We start from the raw sequence: 19,446 nt of genomic DNA on the forward strand, positions 1-19,446 counted from the left end.
CCCGTGTAACCCCCGCCCACCCCAGGTTCCCCTTACTGACAACTTTCGTCAGTGGGGTCCGTTCGCCGCAGTTGGTGAACCAGGGCTGGGGCGCAGCCGCTGACCGGCCGCGCTTGGCGTCCTCGTCTGCCCCTGCTGTGGATTCACAGGCGTCGGCAGAGGTAAATGCGTGTCCGTCACCGCAGCCTCGCACAGAGTGGTTTTGCGGCCCTGAAAACGCCGTGTTCCGCCCGCGCTGCGCCCCTGCACCCTGGCAGCCGGTGCCCACCGCCCGTTCCATGCTCTGCTGTTCCCGCAGGCGGTAGCTGCGGCACCGGTGGACGGCCCCTCCCGTGTCCATCCCTCGGGCCCGAGGATTCGGGACGAGGCTGCTCTGGCTTTCGAGCACGCCCCGGACGTGCCCCGTCCACGGTGCCACGTGCCCTCCCCCAGCCACTCGGCCGCCACTATGGAAGGCGCCCCGGGGCCTTCGCCTCCCCCGCTGCCCCGCGGGCCCCGGCCGCCCTCCAGCTCTCTGGGCTTGCGTCCACTCCGTCAGGAAGCACGGTGGTCCTCGCGAGGGCGTCCATGCCAGCCTGGGCGGAGGCAGCTGCCCTGCGGGCCTCGACCCCTCTCCTGCTTCCTCCGCCTGACCCCCTTCGTCCGGCACCACGTGGGTTGAGTGCGGGGGCCCGGGGAGCCCACCCTCCCTCCGCGACTGCCCCTTCAACGCACTCCTCCACGCCCGGTGGGTTCCCAGCCCCGTTCCTCTACCCAGACCTGGGAATCCAGCTGCCGTGGCCAAGACCCACGGACCTCAGAGCAGGCGGAGCTGGAGCACGGGTGGTCGGCGGCCACGGCAGGGCCCACGGACCTCAGAGCAGGCAGAGCTGGGGTACAGGTGGTCAGGGGCCACGGCCAGGGCCCACGCACCTCAGCAGGCAGAGCTGGAGCACGGGCGGTCAGGGGCCACGGCCAGGGCCCACGGACATCAGAGCAGGCAGAGCTGGAGCACAGGTGGTCAGGGGCCACGGCTGGGGCCCACGGACCTCAGAGCAGGCAGAGCCAAAGCACGTGTGGTCAGGGGCCATGGCCAGGGCCCACGCACCTCAGAGCAGGCAGAGCCGGAGCACGGGTGGTCAGGGGCCACGGCCAGGGCCCACGGACCTCAGAGCAGGCAGAGCTGGAGCACAGGTGGTCAGGGGCCATGGCAGGGGCCCACGGACCTCAGAACAGGCAGAGCTGGAGCACAGGTGGTCGGGCCACGGCTGGGGCCCACGGACCTCAGAGCAGGCAGAGCCAGAGCACAGGTGGTCAGCGGCCACGGCAGGGCCCACGGACCTCAGAGCAAGCGGAGCTGGAGCATAGGTGGTCGGTGGCCACAGCAGGGCCCACAGACCTCAGAGAGGCCCGGCCTGCAGGCGCCTGGTTTTGGGCCTCAGCCCACCTGATCTAATTCCTGATGAAAGTGTGTTCCAGGGCCCAGCCCCGTGCTCCGTGCTGTCTTCCGTCTCCAGCGTTGCCGGCAGCACCCTGGACTCTGCAGCAGCCGTCATGCTCCTCCCTCCCTCCTCTCTGCCGCCTGTGTCTCTGCAGCCAGGGTGGCTTTCCCCGTGGGGACAGTCCTCGGGGGCCCCTTTCTCGCATCTGGCTGGCACCCCGTGTCCAGGCAGCATTTCTTGGTGCCCTTCTTGCCACCCCAGGGCCTTTGTACCTGCTCCTCCCTCCCCCTGCCTGGTGGGTCCTGCTGTCCTTCAGCCCTCACGGAGGCAGGACCCCCGCCCTCCACGTGCGTCCTCGGCACTCGCTGCAGGCACCCTGAGGGGCTTACGTGGTGACTGTGGGGGCGCAGCAGCCCCTCCTCACCCGTGGGCTCCAGGGGCCCCTGAGCGCCCCAGGCTCCGGCACAGGGTCTCAGCGGGCGGCCCTGATGTGCTTTAGCTCGGCGGTGCCAGGTGGGCCGGGCAGGCGCTGCCTCCGCTTACACGGGGGCCCGGGCCACGGGCTCTGGGCTTTGGAGGGTGGTGGGCCCGTGACTGAGTCGGGGTGTGGCTGCAGGAAGGCGTGGGCAGCAGCTCCCGCAGCCCCAGCCCCGGGAGGAGGAGGCCGCAGTGCGCCCCCCACTCTGGGGAGACCCCGTCCAGGCTCGAGGGACCCTCGCTGTGATGGGCCCAGAGGGTCATTTCCCTCACCTGGGGGGGGGGCGCTTCAGGACGCGGCTCTGTGGCCCTGCTGGGGCCGGCAAGGAAGAACACGCTTTCTTCTCGGTCCCCGAGCCGTGCGGTACGTCCCACATGTGTATGTAACACGTATGTACCGTGTGAGCGAAAGGAAGGTCGGTCTCGGGGAGACGGGGCGCTTGAAATGGCGGCTCTGCGCGTCGGTAGTCCATCTCCATCTCAAGACTGAGGGACGCCCCTGGTGGGCTCGAGCCGTGGGACCCCCCTGGCCCGGGGTGGCCTTGAGCTGCGGGACCCTGGGTGGGCTCCAGAGCTGCGGGACCCTCCAGTGGGCTTGAGCTGCAGGACTCCCCGGTGGGCTCCAGAGCTGCGGGATCCCCCCGGGTAGGCTCAAGACAGCTGGACTACCTGGGCGGGCACAAGACTGTGGGACCCCCCGGGCGGGCTCGAGCTGCGGGACCCTCCAGTGGGCTTGAGCTGCAGGACTCCCTGGGTGGGCTCGAGGGCGCAGCCCGACAAGACCCTTGGCACCGAGTCGCCCGGCGCCGCCACGCCGCCGTTGGGCTCCTCAGGGCCGGCCGCGCTGTCTGCGATGGAGGCGCTGGCGCAGAGCGGAGGCCCCGCAGCCTCGGGTGGGCACGGTCAAGGAGCCGGGCGTACGCGGTGCTGGGTGCGGTGGTTCACCGCCGGGATCGCAGACTCCGCTGGCGGCGTGGTGTCGCTGGGGCTGGCGGCCGTGGGGCCTGCCCTCTGCCCTTCGCCTTAGGATTGGGAGGGGGCCCCCGCCAGCTCCTTTGCCCCCCGCGCCCCCCAGCGCCCCCCCCAGTACTGAGGCAGCAGTGGCAGGACTGAGAGGCAGGCGCCGTCCCCGTGCAGGCCGCGGCTCCATGCCCGGCGCCCCTCCATTGCAGAGGGACGTCCACCGTCCGTTACTGTCGCCACTGGGTGCAGGAGGCTCTTTTTTTTTTTTTTTAAGATTTATTTTTTATTTATTTCTCTCCCCCCACCCCAGGTGTCTGCTCTCTGTGTCCATTCGCTGTGTGTTCTTCTGTGTCCGTTTGTTTTCTTGTCAGCAGCATTGGGAATCTCTCTCTTTTTTGTTGCATCATCTTGCTATGTCAGCTCTCCGTGTGTGCGGCGCCATTCCTGGGCAGGCTGCACTTTCTTTCGTGCTGGGCGGCTCTCCTTACGGGGTGCACTCCTTGCGCGTGGGGCTCCCCTACGCAGGGGACACCCCTGCATGGCAGGGCACTCCTTGCGCGCATCAGCACTGCGTGTGGACCAGCTCCACACGGGTCAAGGAGGCCCAGGGTTTGAACCACGGACGTCCCATGTGGTAGACGGACGCCCTAACCACTGGGCCAAGGCCGCTTCCCCAGGAGGCGCTTTATATTTAAGTTAATTAAAATGTTTCTCCTCTGCACTGGCCACGTATCGAGTGCTCCAAAGCCTCGTGAGGCGAGTGGCCAGCCATATTGAATAGCGCAGGTCTAGAACATTCCACCATGGCAGGAAGTTCTATCAGAGGGTGCTGGCCGAGGAGCAGCCCGCTGGGGTCCTTCGGGTGGGAGCAGGTGGCCTGGCAGTGCCGCAGGCTGTGGGGCCTGCAGGGAGGGCCAAGGAGAGCATGCGCCGAGGGCAGCGTCAGGTCGCAGTCATGTTCCGGAAGGCTCCGGGGAGCGCCCGGAGGTGCCACTGCGCCCGGGGCTCGAGGCTGGCACCCGAGGCTGGCACCCGGGATTCTGGAGTTGAGCCCGACGCTGCGCAGGCCGAGCTTCCCACAGGGTGTGTGGGCCCCACCCACTCTTTGGGGGACAGGGGGTGGGGGGCCCTTGGCCGCCCCGGTTTGGGGCCCCCTCGGCCGCCCGGGGGTGGGTGCCCCTTGGCTGTCCTGCTGCTGCCCTCCCAGCCGAGCGGGGTGCCCTGTCCCGCCCCCTGCAGTGCCGGGGCCCTGTGAGCCTGAAGACCTCATTGATGGCATCATCTTCGCCGCCAACTACCTGGGCTCCACGCAGCTGCTGTCCGAGCGGAACCCGTCCAAGAGCATCCGCATGATGCAGGCTCAGGAGGCTGTCAGCCGCGTCAAGGTAGGGTGCGGCGTGCCGGGGTGTGCCGGGGTGCCCTGGCGCCTGCGGGCGTGTCGGGCAGCTGCGCCTCGTGTCCAGGCCAGGCGGGCACGCTCAGATCCCGGGCCCAGGGCCGCAGGGAGGCGGGGGGCCCGGGCGGAGCCCCTGACGCTGCCCAGCTCTGCCGGGGACGCCGCCAAGCCCTCCCCGCCGCAGCGCGCAGCCCGCGTGTTGTAGGCGCTGAGTGCAGCTCGGGACGTGACGTCGTGTCCGCTGTCGGTCACTGACCTCGGGAGGGCTCCTCACAGACTCGCAGACCCTGTTCTGACGGGTGCGCCAGGGTATGGGAGAGGGCCCAGGCCTGCCGAGCCACCCGGGCCGGCCCCCGTCCACGCCCCTGTCCCCGGAGAGGTGTGTGCGGGTTCCCCAGACGCCGGGGCTTGAGGCCTCCCGTGGGCCCTTCTCCCGGGCCAAGGCCGGCGCGGGGCCAAGCGCACGCCCGCCTCATGCCCATCTGTTTCTCTTTTCTCTCCTACGCTGCCCAGAGGATGCAAAAGGCCGCTAAAATCAAGAAAAAAGCGGTGTGTAAGATGCAGCTCACGTCGTGGCTTGTCCCGTGCGGTGGGGGCGTGTGGGGCGGGCGTGCAATGGGGGAGTGCAGTGTGGGTGTGTGGTGGGGACGTGTGGTGCGGGTGTACAGTGTGGGTGTGTGCTGTGGTCGTGCGGTGCAGACGTGCAGTGGGCATGTACAGTGTGGGAGTGCAGTGGGGCACGGGACATGGCAAAGCAAGTCCTCGCTTGTCCCCAGGCAGAGGGGTCCTAGGTGTTTGAACGGAAATGGCGACAGATTCAACGCCCACGTACAGGAGAGTTTCAGTGTTGCTCTTTCTTCTCTAGTCTCCAGGGAACTCGAGATGTTACTGTTTTACGTAGATACTTTGGGTGTGCTGGTGGCTTTGATGGGACAGTGATCTAGTGCCCAGTGTCCTGTGCTGTATCTGTCACGTTGTCCGGGTATTTATAGACTAAGTTGGCCAAATGCAAACGACGATTTGCTCTCTGTGCCCGTGAGATGCTTCCTCTACTTAAAACAGCTTCTGGAGCGCAGGCTTTCAGGGGCAGGGTGCCCTTTAGCTGCTTGTTTGTAAACTGGCCGCTTAGTAAACGCTGTTGTTCTCCTCACAAAGCCGAAAACGCCAGGTGCTCAGGGCCGGGAGGCAGGGCGCCGCGTGGGGACGGCTGGCGTGCAGCCTGCAGCCCGAGGGCGCTCCCCGCCGTGCCCGCCCGTGCTTGGGGTCTGCTTCCCCCCGACGAGCCCCTGCCTTGGTCTCCCAGCCAGGCCAGCCGACCGCAGCTGACGGAGGCTGCGCCTTGCTTTACGGCGCGTGAGATTCTCAGGCCGCGGCCGAGGACTCCTGCTGTCCACTGCAGGAGAAGCAAATGCACGACGAGGGCGCTCGGCGCCACCGCAGGCGCCCGGCTCCCCCGGGGTCCCGCTCTCCTCTGATGTTCCTCCTGGGGTCCCTGGGTCGGCGCCCGCTGCCCCTTCCTGGAACCGCTCAGGTTTCCGCTCCGCCTTCCCCAGAGCTCTGCGCCTGGTCGTCCTCGAGCCGGCCCCTCGCCAGTCCAGTTCACGGCCGAGCTCAGCTTCCCCCACGTAGTCACGATAACCAGGGTGCACCCTGGCCCTCGTCTTTGCCTCTGCCCCCACCTTCCGTAGCAGGGGGGCTCTGAGCTGCCAGCCGAGAACATCCCCCCAGCGCACCTTTGCGTGGGCTGTAAACGGGGTGTGAACCGCAGGGAAAGGAGTTGTTCCCCGGCCTGAGGCCTTCCCAGCTGGATTTCTGGGGGACCCTCCTCTAGTCACACTAAGGAGCATTGCTCCGTGGGGGGCGGGAAGCCCCCAAGACCTTTTCCCTGGAAACCGGAGCTGAAGTACAAATGGTCCTTACGGGACAGGGCCCCTCCGGGCGCAGAGCCGCTGGGGAGGATTTTTATTTCGGCTTTCTGGTGAGCGGTGGTCATGGCTCCTGCTGGTGTGAGGCGGACGCTGTCGTACCTTGACGGGAAGGAGCGCCGTACCTCTCGGGCGAGGCAGAGGAGGCGCGTTCTGCTGCCACCAGGCTGGCGTCGTTAGGATTCCCCCGGGCGTGCGGGCCAATCAGAGGCGGGCCTGGCGCGGGAGGCAGTGCCGCGACCAGGCGGCCGTGACGCGCAGCAGCACCAGCCGGGCCGCGGCGGGCAGTGGGGGTTCTCCGTGGGGGCGGCTGTCGCCCCCTTCGGGGTTTTCGGAAGAGCGAGGCCGGGGCTTCCTGGGGCTGACGTGATTGGAGCCGTTTGAGTCAGCAGGAGATGCTGCCATTTTAATCCTCCTCCTTGGACCATTGCTTCCCCATTTCAGGGGGCCGCCTGGAGCCCCACGGCGAGAGCGTGGCGCCGACCCACGGAGCCAGCCTTGGTGCGCCTCTGCCGGCCGCGGGCTGCCCCCTGCCCGGGTGGGGGTGGGGGCTCTGCTGCGGGGACGCGCGAGGCTGCCGCGGCCCCGGTCTCCCCCACCCCGCGCCCCCTAAACGCTGCCGTGGGCACCCGCGCTTGGCCGACGGCCGTGGCCGCCTGCGTGCCCGAGGGCGCCTCCGTGGCCGCCGAGGGGGCTCGGGGCGGGAGCGGCGCGGTCCTCGCCTCGTTCTCCGTTCCATTGTTTCTTTGTAACAGCGTCTGCTTCTCCTCTTAGAATTCTGAGGGGGACGCGCAGACGCTGACGGAAGTGGATCTGTTCATCTCGACCCAGAGGATCAAGGTTTTAAACGCGGACACCCAGGTGAGGGCTGAGGGGCCGTTAGGGGCGGCGCGGCTGCTTTCCCTGCAGGGCCTGCGCGACGAGCCGGGTGCGCAGCTCCCCCGCCGTGGCCTCCCCAGACTCGTCGCGGTGGTTAGAACCCGGACGCGTGGCAGGAGGCCGAGGGCGCCGCGAGCCCGCCGCGGCCCTGGCGCTGGAGGCGCTGCGAGGGCGCGTCGCAGGCGCGGGCCCGTGGGCCGTCTTCCCGCAGCCCCCGCTGACCCTGGGAGGTCCGGCTGGAGGCAGAAAGCCCAGGGCGGCCCACGCCGGGGGGCCTTCGGGGTGGAAGCAGATGCCGCTGCCGTGCCCGGCCGGCCTGCCGTGCCCGGGGCCCTCAGCGTGGCCGTGTCCTGGACGAGGAAGACGGCGCCGGGGCGAGGGTGGGGGGCGGGCGGCGGCTGCCTGCTGGGGGTGGGGAGGGCCCCGGGGCCGTGCCGCCGGATGGCTGTTTGGGGAGAGGGGCTGGCGACTGACTGGCTGAGGTTTGGGGAGAGGGGCTGGCAGCGGGTGGAGAGGACGGGCCGCCGCTCGCGTGGGGCGTGGCACTGGACGCCGACGGGCCCTGGTGCCTGGGGGCTGGTCTCCGCGCAGCTGGTCAGCCCCGTGTGGTGGCGCCGGGGCACCTCGTGGACGTGGCTCTCATTACTTCCCCGGGACCTCTGCCACGACCCCCGCCTGCGCGCGCTGTCGGCCCTCTGTGAAGGAGCGTCCCTGCTGTCCTCTCCTTTTCTCTCTCGTTGCTGAAGTTTCCCTGTGGACTTGTGGGTTATTTATTTTAACTCGTTATTACCCAACACTGTTGTGATGCTTTTTGCTGTTCACACGGGCCGACATTGGGCCAGTGACCTTCAGACCGGCCCCGCTGGCGCTGACAGGCTCCCCTCAGTGCTCCGCCGTCTCCTTTCCGGGCTTGCCACGCAAGCGCGTCTCAGCACCCACCTGCTTGGGGAAGTGCCACAGCCTTGTTGGCCAAGGCCAGGAGAGGGGGGTGCACGCCAGAGCTGAGGGGGGCGCATGCCAGAGCTGAGGGGGTGGGTCCTGGAGCTGAGGGGAGCGGGTGGCGGAGCTGAGGGGGTGGGTCCTGGAGCTGAGGGGGTGGGTCCTGGAGCTGAGGGGGTGGGTCCTGGAGCTGAGGGGGGCGGGTCCTGGAGCTGAGGGGGGCGGGTGGCGGAGCTGAGGAGCAGTGCAGTCCGGATGGGCCAGGGCGTGGCCGGGCAGCCAGGCTGAAGTGGTCGGGAGGGCGCTGACCACGGCAGCTGCCTGGAGTTTGCGCGCGAGCTCGGGGACGCTATTTAGAGTGGGCTCAGGGAGACAGTTGAGGCAGGAAACTGGCTTGGTTGAAAAAAATGTTGGCCGAGGGGCTGGAGGTGTAGATGAGTGGAGGCCGTAGCAGTGGTCAGGAGGGGGCGGCTGCGGCAGGCAGCCCCTGCGCGGAGGACACGCCACTGGCCACCAGGCTGGGAGCTAAGGGGCGCGCTCCTCACGTCTGGGGACTGCTCTGGGCGTTCTGGCGGTGGCCAGAGACCGGACGTGCTGGGCGCCAGCCTGCTGATGCCCCTGCCCCCGGCTCCCAGGGGCTCCCATGGCTCTGGGCCGGCCTCCAGCCTCAGCCAGAAAAGAAGTTTCCAGGGGCTGTGCAGGCAGGGCGGGCCTGGTGGAGGAGGCGGCCTCAGGGCGGCAACTGGGCTTGCTTGGCGGCGGGGGAAGGCGCAGGGCGGGTGGTGGCCTTCCCGGAGCCCCTGCTGCCCACTGGCGGGTCTGGAGAGCCGTGGGTGGAGGCAGGCTGAGCGGGGCCTGCAGCCCCTCGCTGCTCCGACGCCGAGCTGCACAGGCTGCTGGAGGGGGCACGTTGGCCCTGACACCCAGGGCTGCCCGTGGGACGGCCCTCCCGGAGCCGCGCGGTGGTCCTGGCTAGGGGGTGCCCCTGGCCCCCATGGGGCCGGCCCCGCTGCACGCCTGCTGCATGGCAGCAGGGCCCCACTCGGAAGCCAGGCTCCCCTAAAGCGCTGCTCCCACCCATGGGCGCCTACAGTGCGGGCAGGGGTCCGGGCCCGCCTTGGAGTGTGTTGTGCCCTACTGACCTGTGCCCCCCGCAGGAGACCATGATGGACCACGCGCTGCGCACCATCTCCTACATCGCCGACATCGGCAGCATCGTGGTGCTCATGGCGCGGCGCCGCATGCCGCGCTCGGCCTCCCAGGACTGCATCGAGACCACGCCCGGGGCGCAGGAGGGCCGGAAGCAGTACAAGATGATCTGCCATGTCTTCGAGTCCGAGGACGTAAGTGTGCGGCTGCCCTGCCCAGGCCCTGCCCCAGACCAGAGGCCCCACCCCCAGACCCCACCCTCAGACCAGAGACCTAGGCCCCGCCCTCAGACCAGAGGCCCCACCCTCAGACCAGAGGTCCAGGCCCCAACCCCAGACCAGAGGCCCCGCCCCACCCGGGCCCCGAGGCCCCACCCTCAGACCAGACCCCGCCCCCAGACCCCAACGTCAGACCAGAGACCTAGGCCCCGCCCTCAGACCAGAGGCCCCGCCCTCAGACCAGAGGCCCCGCCCCCAGACCAGAGGTCCAGGCCCCAACCCCAGGCCCCGCCCTCAGACCAGAGGCCCCGCCCCCAGGCCCCGCACTCCCGCCTTCCCGGGCCTCGGTGTGTTTATGGGCGTGACGGGGCCGTGGCTTCTTCGGGTCTGTAAAGGGAACAGCGCCCAAATCCGCTTGGAGGAGGCCTTTACTGAGGTCCCCCAGGACCAGGCGTCCCTGCCCGCCTCTGTCACCTGCGCGTCACGCGTCGGGTCTGCCCAGGTGCTCTCACCCGCACCTGAAGCCAGGCTGTTTTCCTCTTGAACATCTCCTGCGATAAGTTAAAGAAATTGTTGTGAGGTTTACAAAATCCTGCCTGGTTCCTAAGACACTGTGAGCCCCGCGCTGCCCTCACGTGGGCTGAGTGTCCCAGGAGCCTGGGGGGCCTGGGAAGGACTGTGGGGGGGGCCGGGGTGCAGTCGTGCCCGTGCGGGCGGTACTCCTTGGAGGCCGGGGCTGCTCTGCCAGGGGAGAACAGCCTGGACACTGGGGCGGGCGTGCCTGACCCCACGGGAGCCTGGGGTGCCTCGGGGACCGGGGGCAGCAGGGAAGGGTCTCATAAAGCTTAGAGCTTGAAGACAGGCTGGGGTGGGGGATGGGGGATAGCCTTTTCCTGAGACGTTGAACCACCCCCCCAAGTGCCTGAAGCCACTACAGAAGGGATTTCAAGGCCAGCCCAGACCCCCTTCCCAGGCAGGTGACCTCAGTGAGGTGAAGGCAGAACCGGCCTGGGGGGCATGGCACCCCCTACCCCGAGGATCCCGGGCTGGAGAGGCAGTCCTGCCCACCCCACTGCTCCTACTCCCCGGGCCGGGGCAGCGGCCGGGATTTGGGCAGGGTCCTCTTGGGCCGCAGGAGGCAGCCCAGCTGCTGGGTGGGAGCTGGGGGGCCGGCCGCCCTGCAGGGCCCTCCAGGCCAGCTCGGGAGAGGCCCTGGTGGAGGCCGTCCCCAGGGAGCTCGCCTGCCGCTGCTCTCTGGCCTGGCGTTCTTCATGCACGGTGGTGTGCAGCGGGCAGGATGGTGTGTGCAGGGGTGGCGTGCAGCAGGCAGGACGGTGGTGTGCAGGGGTGGCGTGCAGCAGGCAGGACGGTGGTGTGCAGGGGCGGCGGGCAGCGGGCAGGACGGTGTGTGCAGCGGGCAGGACGGTGTGTGCAGGGGTGGCGTGCAGCGGGCAGGACGGTGTGTGCAGGGGTGGCGTGCTGCGGGCAGGACAGTGTGTGCAGGGGTGCTGTGCAGCGGGCAGGACGGTGTGCAGGGGTGCTGTGCAGCGGGCAGGACGGTGTGTGCAGGGGTGGGGTGCAGCGGGCAGGACGGTGTGTGCAGGGGTGGCGTGCTGCGGGCAGGACAGTGTGTGCAGGGGTGGCGTGCAGCGGGCAGGACGGTGGTGTGCAGGGGCGGCGGGCAGCGGGCAGGACGGTGTGTGCAGGGGTGGCGTGCAGCGGGCAGGACAGTGTGTGCAGGGGTGGCGTGCAGCGGGCAGGACGGTGTGTGCAGGGGTGGCGTGCAGCGGGCAGGACGGTGTGTGCAGGGGTGGGGTGCAGCGGGCAGGACGGTGTGTGCAGGGGTGGCGTGCAGCGGGCAGGACGGTGTGTGCAGGGGTGGCGTGCAGCGGGCAGGACGGTGTGTGCAGGGGTGGGGTGCAGCGGGCAGGACGGTGTGTGCAGGGGTGGCGTGCTGCGGGCAGGACGGTGTGCAGGGGTGCTGTGCAGCGGGCAGGACGGTGTGTGCAGGGGTGGCATGCAGCGGGCACACCGTAGTGTGCTGTGGGGAAGGGGCCTGGCGTGCTGGTCACAGGGGGCCGGACGCCCGCTGGCTTAGGAAGGGGCTTGATCTGGGGCAGAGCCTCCGGTCACAGGCCTAACGAGTCCAGCACAGGCCCCCTAGGAGGTTCTTTCTCCCCAGTCGGCGGCCACGTGTGGGCGCACAGTGGCGGCCCTGCCTGCCTTCCCCGGCTCCTCTCGCTCTGGACTCCGGCTCTGTCGAGTCCTCTCCCGGCGAGGGCTCGTTTCCTCCTGGGCCGCCCGTAGTGGCGGCTCGTCCCGGCCTCAGCCGTAAGCATCTGGCAAAGGGCCCCTCTCCTGGGGCTTCGGCTGCTGGAGCTTCCTGCTGCCACGTGACAGGATGTAAATGGCAGCTCTCCCTGCGTCTGTCCCTGTGAGTCCATTTATCAGGCCAGCGAGGGGGCGGATGCACCCTGTCACGCCCCGCTGGCATAGCGAATCGGAAGCCCTAAAGCCCCAACCTTCACAGCAATCAAAGCCCCCTGAGCTCAATGCCTCCGAGGGTTTCACCCCAGAGGACTGGATTACAGACGTGATCTTCCTCTTTCGGGAGGTGTAAATAACCTCAAACTGCTACTGCAAGCCTCTCGGTCCAGTCCCCGTCGCTGGCTGGCTGAGGTTGGCTGGGGTGGCAGGTGCAGAGCCCTGAGGGCAGGGGGCTTCTGGGAGCGGCCAGGAGAAGGGGCGGGACGCGGGCAGCCTAGCCTTTGGGGTAGGAGGCCCTGCTGTGGCCATCCCAAGGCCCGGCCGCCCCGGCTGCCCAGTGCTTGGTCGTCAGCCCCGGCCTCCTGCTACCCCCTCCCCTGGACATGGGGCTGGGGGCGGGGGAACAAGCTGCGACCCAGGAACATCCTCGGAGGTGGGCTGCTCGCACTAGGAAGGAGTGGACCTCCCGAGGGCCCGTGGACCGGGCCTACCGGCTCCCAGGGGCGGGTAGTGCCCAGAGCGCCCGCCTCTGCAGCGGGCCCATCCCCGAGCAGGCCTCCGGGGCCGACTCGGCGACCTCACCGCACCGCGCTTCTCCTTCTGGCCTGCGCGCCTCCTCCCGAGGGCCTGGGAGGCCGAGCCACGTGCAGGAAGCTGGAGCCGCTAGTGCGCAGGTCCCAGGAGTTCCCTGCTCAGGGAGGTGGGCCGCTGGGCCCCTCTGTGCTCCGCTCGCACCCCTCGCCTCTGCTCAGGAAGAACGTTCTAGAGTCATCCTGGGCCCCAGCCTTGCTCAGCTGCCGTAGCCTAGAGTACGTGCTCCTTGTTCTCTACCCACCTTCCTGCCCACCGCTCTGGGAAACACCCGCTCTCCCCAGCCGCTGCGGGCACCTGGTCCTGACGGGTAGAATTCCCTCATGGAGGGCGGGGTACAAGTGCCGGGTGCTCTCTGTCAGTTAAATCCCCTCCGTTTTCCTTGAAGACAATTTCCCGTAGTCTCACTGCTTTGATTGGTCCCTGACTTTCCGCCTGCTTGCCCGCTGAGATCCTGTTATTTCTTTTCTTTGGACTTCCAGATTACTTTCATTGTGTGCTTCTGTTTGTTTGAAACCACATCTCACTTTCTCCGGAGCGTGTCTTTAAGTTACTGTTTGAAATAGATGATTGGAAACGTCTGCTCCGCCCTGCTGCTTGACAAGATAGTTTCGCTGGGTACAGAACCCTGGCTCCAGGACCCCGAAGGGGTCTCCTGTGTATCTTCCAGCATCCCTCGGTGTGGATTCGTTCTGATTTTTAGCCCTGAGGGGCGTTTTTACAACCTGGGCGATTTATTGTGTTCTACAATACGTGTTGTCTGGATGTGGCTCTCTTTAAATTTGTCCTCCTCAGCTCCGGGTGGTCTGTTCATCTGCATCCTCGTGCCTTCTTCAGCTCAAGGACGTTTACTGTTGTCTCTTGGCCGTGTCCCTGCCCGGCTCTCGGCTTTCCAGGGCCGCCGTAACCAGTTACCACAAACCGGATGGGGCAAAACCACAGGAATGCACTGTCCCGCAGCTCTGGAGGCCAGACGCCCAAAGTCAGGGTGTTGGGGGGCGCTGCCGCGACCCTGCAGGGGAGACGCCGTCCCTCCGTGCCGGCTTCTGGTGTTTGCGGCAGCACTTCCACACCTGCCCGCGTCACCGCACAGCCGGCCGCCCTGCGCCTGCCCCCCGATTTTCCTCCTCTTACAGGAGCGCCAGTCACACCGATTAACGATACAGCTTTGTCTCCTTAACTACTCACATCTTCAAAGACCCTGTTTCCAAAACGGGTCCTAGACCTGGTGCTGCGAGTTAGGACCGAGCATACCTGTTTTGGGGGACAGTGTTCAAGCCATAATGTTTCCTTTGGCAGCTATAGAGTCTCCTCATGGTTCCTCAGTCTTTTATTTTTTTCTTAGTTTGCCATTTGTTACTGTTTGCTTTTATCGCATGATCTGTAAGATTTCCTGTTATTATCCAACTTTTCTGTTGAATTTTATTTCAGCCATCATGGATTTAATTTCCCAAAACTTTGGCTCCTTTCTCTCATAGTGTCTTCCCTAATACCTCATTTTTGTGAGCCGTGAGTTCCTCTGAAGGGGCTGCGTGGAGGGTGTGCGTCTTTCCATCCTCCCCTGCACCCGCCTTGCCGGCTCCTTCAGGAGCAGCTCTTCTGTGTTGATTCTGGCCCTTCTCCCCCTGCTCTTTTACGCACATTTAGCACCGGGGGCTTCGGCCCTGCGAGGTTCCCCTTTCGCCGTCCAGTCTGGCAGGCGTGCCGGGGGCCAAGGAGCTCTGGGGTCGTGGGCAGGGCCCTGGCTTTCCTTGGGTGGGGGCTTTTCAAGCCGTCGCGGGTGTTTGGAAATGGGGCCCTGCTGTTTTTACAGTGCCTGGGAGGTGCCGCTTGTTGGGCCGAGGCGGGGGTGCCAGGTGCCCTGCAGCACAAGTGCCGGGTCAGCTGTCCCCAAAGCCGGCCGCTCGGGGAGGACGGCCGGGGCAGGCAGCCTGCTGGGGAGTGGCCCGCACCCTCGGCCCCCTTCTCGGGCGGTCAGGAAATCACCCTCCCCCGTCTTGCCCTGCACACCCAGCGGGTAGAACGCAAGGTCTTTTTAGCTCTTTATTGTCGTACCACACACGAGTCACAGTTCCCACTTCTCCGTCAGGCGTGCAGTTCAGCATCATCATTAGGTCTTTCCGTCTGTTTCCCTCTGGCACGGGATGCCGTGTCCCACGGCCCCTCGGTGCTGGAGGCAGGCCCAGGGGCAGGTGCGCCCGTGCCTGGCCGACCACCCGAGAGGCCGAGCTGGACCAGGGCGTCAGGAAGCTCCAGGGTTCCTACCGAGAGAGGGTTCCTGCCACCGGCCTCCTCCCCACAAAGGCCTCGCGAGCGGCCCTGACGTGCGGCCACCCCGGCGCAGGCCTCCGCGCCTGCAGGCCGAGCTCCTGTCTGGTTTGAGCCGTGGCTGCTCCCAGTTAGTGACCTGGGGACATGCGGGGGACAGGCGGGTCTGCTCTCCGTCCTGCGCAGCCGGAGCGAGGCGTCCTCAAAGTCCTTCGGGACTGGGGACGAGTGGAAGGCCAGGGAGTCACGCCTTCCCGGAGGCCCCTCGCTACCGCGGCGAGGCACGGCCACCGCCTGTCCCCGACGCCAGCGCGTCTCCGAGGAGGAGCTCGATGCGGCAGATGCGCTCTCCCTGTGACACGGCCGGCCAGCGGGCCTCAGGCCCCGGTTCTGGAATAAGATGGGCAGAGAGGAACTACAGTGCCCGTCGCAGCAGCAGCCATATCGTGTTTAGTACATTCATCACTTTCCCAGGTTTTATCTGAAACGCGGCTCTGTCCGGTCGGGTCTCGGGTGGGGATGGCCCGGCCCTGTGGCGCGGGGCATGCAGCGAGCCGGCCCCGGGGCCCCGCCTGCCCGTCAGCCTGCTGCGCCCCGCACCCCGCAGGCTCAGCTGATCGCGCAGTCCATCGGCCAGGCCTTCAGCGTGGCCTACCAGGAGTTCCTGCGCGCCAACGGCATCGACCCCGAGGACCTGAGCCAGAAGGAGTACAGCGACATCATCCACACGCAGGAGATGTACAACGACGACCTCGTGCACTTCTCCAACTCGGACAACTGCAAGGAGGTGCGTGCCGCCGCGCTGGGTGGCCGGGGGAAGACAGGAAGCACCCACGGCCCCCGCGGCAGCCTTTCCCTACCGGCAGCGCCGGGCTGGCCCAGGAAGCACCCACCGTCCCCACAGCGGCCTTTCCTGGGCAGCGCCGGCCGGCACGCGGGGCCTGGGGGTGCTGTCCACCAGGGCGTCTTGTCCCAGGAGCGTCTTCTCGATGGGGGGTCGGGCTCGGCCGGGGGCCCTGAAGCTGCCAGCGGGCGGGGCCCGGGGTTCCCGGTGGCTCGGCCTGGGGTCTGGCTATGCGGGGGACAGCCCAGGCTGCCCCGAGCCCGGCTGCTGGTTGAGCAGATGCGTGCGCTGCCGCTCCTGGGGGCTTGGCGGGTTAAGGAGGGATCGATCCCGTTGGCCGGGTGGACGACACCCACGGCTTGTGGGGTGGACAGCTTGCGGAATGGATGGGTGGTCCTGAGTGCTCGTGGAGGGAAGGCGGGCAGCTTTTGGGTGGGGTGGGCTTTTCTAGGAAAGAGTGGCGGCCTGGGCTAGACGGGGGCATCCCCTGCCCTGGGCTCGGTGGACGTGGGGGGCCGGGGGAGAGCAGAGGCGCCTGGACGCCTGGACGCGTGCCCCGAGTTCCCAGGGCCATCTGTGGGGCCCCGTGGGTGGCTGCCCCGGGGAGCCGGCCCCCACCCGCGCGGCGCGTGCCTTGCAGCTGCAGCTGGAGAAGCACAAGGGCGAGATCCTGGGCGTGGTGGTGGTGGAGTCGGGCTGGGGCTCCATCCTGCCCACAGTCATCCTGGCCAACATGATGAACGGCGGCCCGGCCGCACGCTCCGGCAAGCTCAGCATCGGGGACCAGATCATGTCGGTCAACGGCACCAGCCTGGTGGGGCTGCCCCTCGCCACCTGCCAGGGCATCATCAAGGTGAGCGCAGCCCCGCCACCCCACCTGCAGGGCGTCAAGGTGAGCGCAGCCCTGCCCCCGCCAGGGGGTCATCAAGGTGAGCACAGGCCCCGCCCCTGCCACCTGCCAGGGCATCATCCAGGTGAGCGCAGCCCCACCCCCTGCCAGGGCATCAAGGTGAGCACAGCCCCGCCCCTGCCACCTGCCAGGGCATCATCAAGGTGAGCGCAGCCCCGCCCCTGCCAGGGGGTCATCAAGGTGAGCGCAGCCCCGCCCCTGCCAGGGGGTTATCAAGGTGAGCGCAGCCCCGCCCCCTGCCAGGGGGTCATCAAGGTGAGCACAGGCCCTGCCCCTGCCAGGGGGTCATCAAGGTGAGCGCAGCCCTGCCCCTGCCAGGGGGTTATCAAGGTGAGCGCAGCCCTGCCCCTGCCAGGGGGTTATCAAGGTGAGCGCAGGTCCTGCCCCCACCACCTGCCAGGCCATCATCAAGGTGAGTGCAGGCCCTGCCCCCGCCACCTGCCAGGGCACCATCAAAGTGAGCACAGGTCCTGTCACCTGCCAGGGCATCCTCAAGGTGAGAGCAGGCTCCACCTTGCACCCTGCCCCTGCCCAGGCGTCAAGGTGAGCGCAGGCTGCACTGCCCCTGGCCGCCCTGTTCCCCACGTCATTGACCGAGGAGGAGGCCGCGGCCCGGGGGACCAGGGCTGGAACAGTCCAGATGGGAGCCCAAGGGTGCACGCCGCCCCTGGGGTCAGAGGAGGGGACGCTCAGGCTGGGGGCCTGCGCCCGGGGACCTTGGAGGGGCGGGGACTCTGCGTGGAGGGCGATCGGCTGTCCCGGCTGCCTGGGGCTTTCCTGGCCTGGGACCCGCAGTCCCTCCTGGGGACCCCTCCGTCTTGGCGCCCTGGAGGGTTGAATGCCTCCAGGCGTGGGGTAGGGGGCAGGCGAGCCTCAGGGGCACTGCACTCGCTGGAGGGGCTCGGGGGGGGTCGCGGTCTCGGTGGGGCCAGCTCCGGCTAAAGCCTGTCCCCTCTTCCTGGTGGGCTCCCGGGGCCTGGCATTGTCCTCTGAGGCCGCTGCCCCTCCTCAACAGCCGAGGCCAGGGTGCCAACCCCCGCCCCTGGCAGCGCCTGAGGCCTGGGGAGCCGGGTGCCTCCTGAGGGCCCCCCAGGGTGCTGAGCTCCGGGTGCATCCCAGCCAGCGGCCATCTGCGGGCACACGCCAGGGCCCCACAGCCCGCATGGCCCCTCGCAGCCTCCACAGGGCCCATCCCCGCCCCACCCACGCAGCCGCCCGTCGCTGGGGGGTGACTCCCTCCAGGGGACCCTCGGCCCTTACCCAAACTTGGAGCGGCCCCCTCCGAGCCCGAGGGACACGCCCCACGGGCCCCGGCTTCTCGGTGGGGCCACCGTGACGCGCTCCCGCCCGCAGGGTCTGAAGCCGCAGACGCAGGTGAAGCTCAACATCGTCAGCTGTCCCCCGGTCACCACCGTCCTCATCAAGAGGCCGGACCTCAAGTACCAGCTGGGCTTCAGCGTGCAGAACGGCATCGTGAGTGCCCGCCCCCCCAGGCGCCCGCTCTCGTGCCGCTCGCTGATCACCCGGCACCGGCCAGGCGCCGCAGCAGGAGGGGACGCGGGCTCGAGCGGGCGGGCGGCCAGAAGCCCCTGCGGCCCTGCCTGGGTCCGGCTGTGCCGGGTCTGTCTCCGTGGCCTTTTCCCCCCGGAGGCGGCCAGGAGAGGGGCCGGCAGCTAATGCCCACAGTGCTGACGGCAGCCCCCGTGTTACAACCGGGTGGGGGCCCCTCCCAGGGGGCGGCTCGGCAGAGAGGTGCTTGAGGAGCACAGGGGATCCCGACAGCGAGCCCGCCCCCGCCCTCTCTGGGAGTCGAGGCCCGTCCTGCCCCACAGACGTGCCGGCCTCAGTGGACCCGGCGCTGGCTTCTCACTGTCACGGCCCAGGAGGGGTCTCTGCTCTACTGGTCACTTGGGGCCTTGGGTGACAGAGACCCTGAGGGGGGGAGGGCGGGGTGGCCTCCAGGGCCAGTGCTGGTGGTGGGCCTCGTCCCCGGGGCACGGCACTGTCCCACGCCCCGCGGGAAAGGGGGGCTTGAAGGGGGGCTGGCGGAGAGGAAGGGGCGCCTTCCTGGCTGGCGGCTCTGGGCGGTTGCTCGAGCTCTGAAGAGCAGCAGAGAAGGCCCTTGGGTGCGGGAATGGCGCGTCCAGGGAGGGAGGAGGTCCCTGGCCCAGACGTGGGACGTGCGCCCTGTGCCTCCGCCCCCGCCTGGCGCCTGCCCAGCCTTCCACCTACACGTGCCCAGGGCGGGTGGCTGCTCAGACGACTCGGGCTCTGACTGGCTGGGGACCCCTGTGTGCAGCTGACCGTGAGGGCTGGGCGCTGACCTCTGCACCATGGGCCTTGCCCACCTCCACACGGCCACGCCCACCTCCAAGCCCGGGGCCACACCCACCCCGCCAGGGCCACGCCCACCCGCCAGGGCCACGCCCACCTCCTCGCCCGGGGGCCGGGCCTGCTGTGGCCCGTGGTCTGCCGCCAGCCCCTGCGTCAGCGCTGCGCGTCCCTGCGCGGTGCCCCGGGTGCCCTGGCGTTGCTCCCCCAAGCTCTCCCGGGTGTCAGCTCACTGATCCTCGACCTCCCCCGGGAGGCAGGACAGAGACTGACCGGGAGGCGTCACCCTTGGGAGCCGTAGCCGACACCGTGGACGCGGGGGGGGACCCAGGGGGCTGGGGCAGGCGGCGCGGGGTGGTGCCGGCTCTGTGTGGCCCCCACGCGTCCCCGGCTGCCACGTCCTGCGGCGGGCGCGGGCCCTCTGCACAGGGGACGCGGCCGGGGCTGGGGCTGAGCCGCTCGTCTGCTTAGATCTGCAGCCTGATGAGAGGGGGCATCGCGGAGCGCGGCGGCGTCCGCGTGGGCCACCGCATCATCGAGGTCAACGGGCAGAGCGTGGTGGCCACGGCCCACGAGAAGATCGTCCAGGCTCTGTCCAACTCGGTCGGAGAGGTACGGCGCGGGGTGCAGCGCCCGCCAGGCGGGGGG

At 68.3% G+C, this 19,446-nt stretch overlaps 1 protein-coding gene across 6 annotated transcripts in view; it reads left to right on the top strand.

The window, feature by feature from the left end:
- The window catches only part of APBA2 (amyloid beta precursor protein binding family A member 2), a 211,756-nt gene that overhangs the window by 186,634 nt on the left and 5,676 nt on the right, over nt 1-19,446 (top strand). For 3 of the 6 annotated variants that reach the window (XM_058294834.2, XM_058294832.2, XM_023585805.3), the window contains exons 6-13: nt 4,101-4,246; nt 4,771-4,806; nt 6,957-7,043; nt 9,158-9,343; nt 15,321-15,500; nt 16,198-16,410; nt 17,821-17,940; nt 19,270-19,410. In XM_058294834.2, the coding sequence (XP_058150817.1) occupies nt 4,101-4,246; nt 4,771-4,806; nt 6,957-7,043; nt 9,158-9,343; nt 15,321-15,500; nt 16,198-16,410; nt 17,821-17,940; nt 19,270-19,410 (1,109 nt within the window). Of the gene's footprint in view, nt 1-4,100; nt 4,247-4,770; nt 4,807-6,956; nt 7,044-9,157; nt 9,344-15,320; nt 15,501-16,197; nt 16,611-17,820; nt 17,941-19,269; nt 19,411-19,446 lie in introns of those variants that run through there. The other 3 variants (XM_023585807.3, XM_058294837.2, XM_023585810.3) reach the window with 3 other exon arrangements.

The sequence above is a fragment of the Dasypus novemcinctus genome, chromosome 3, assembly GCF_030445035.2.
Source record: "Dasypus novemcinctus isolate mDasNov1 chromosome 3, mDasNov1.1.hap2, whole genome shotgun sequence".
Taxonomy (NCBI): Eukaryota; Metazoa; Chordata; class Mammalia; order Cingulata; family Dasypodidae; genus Dasypus; species Dasypus novemcinctus.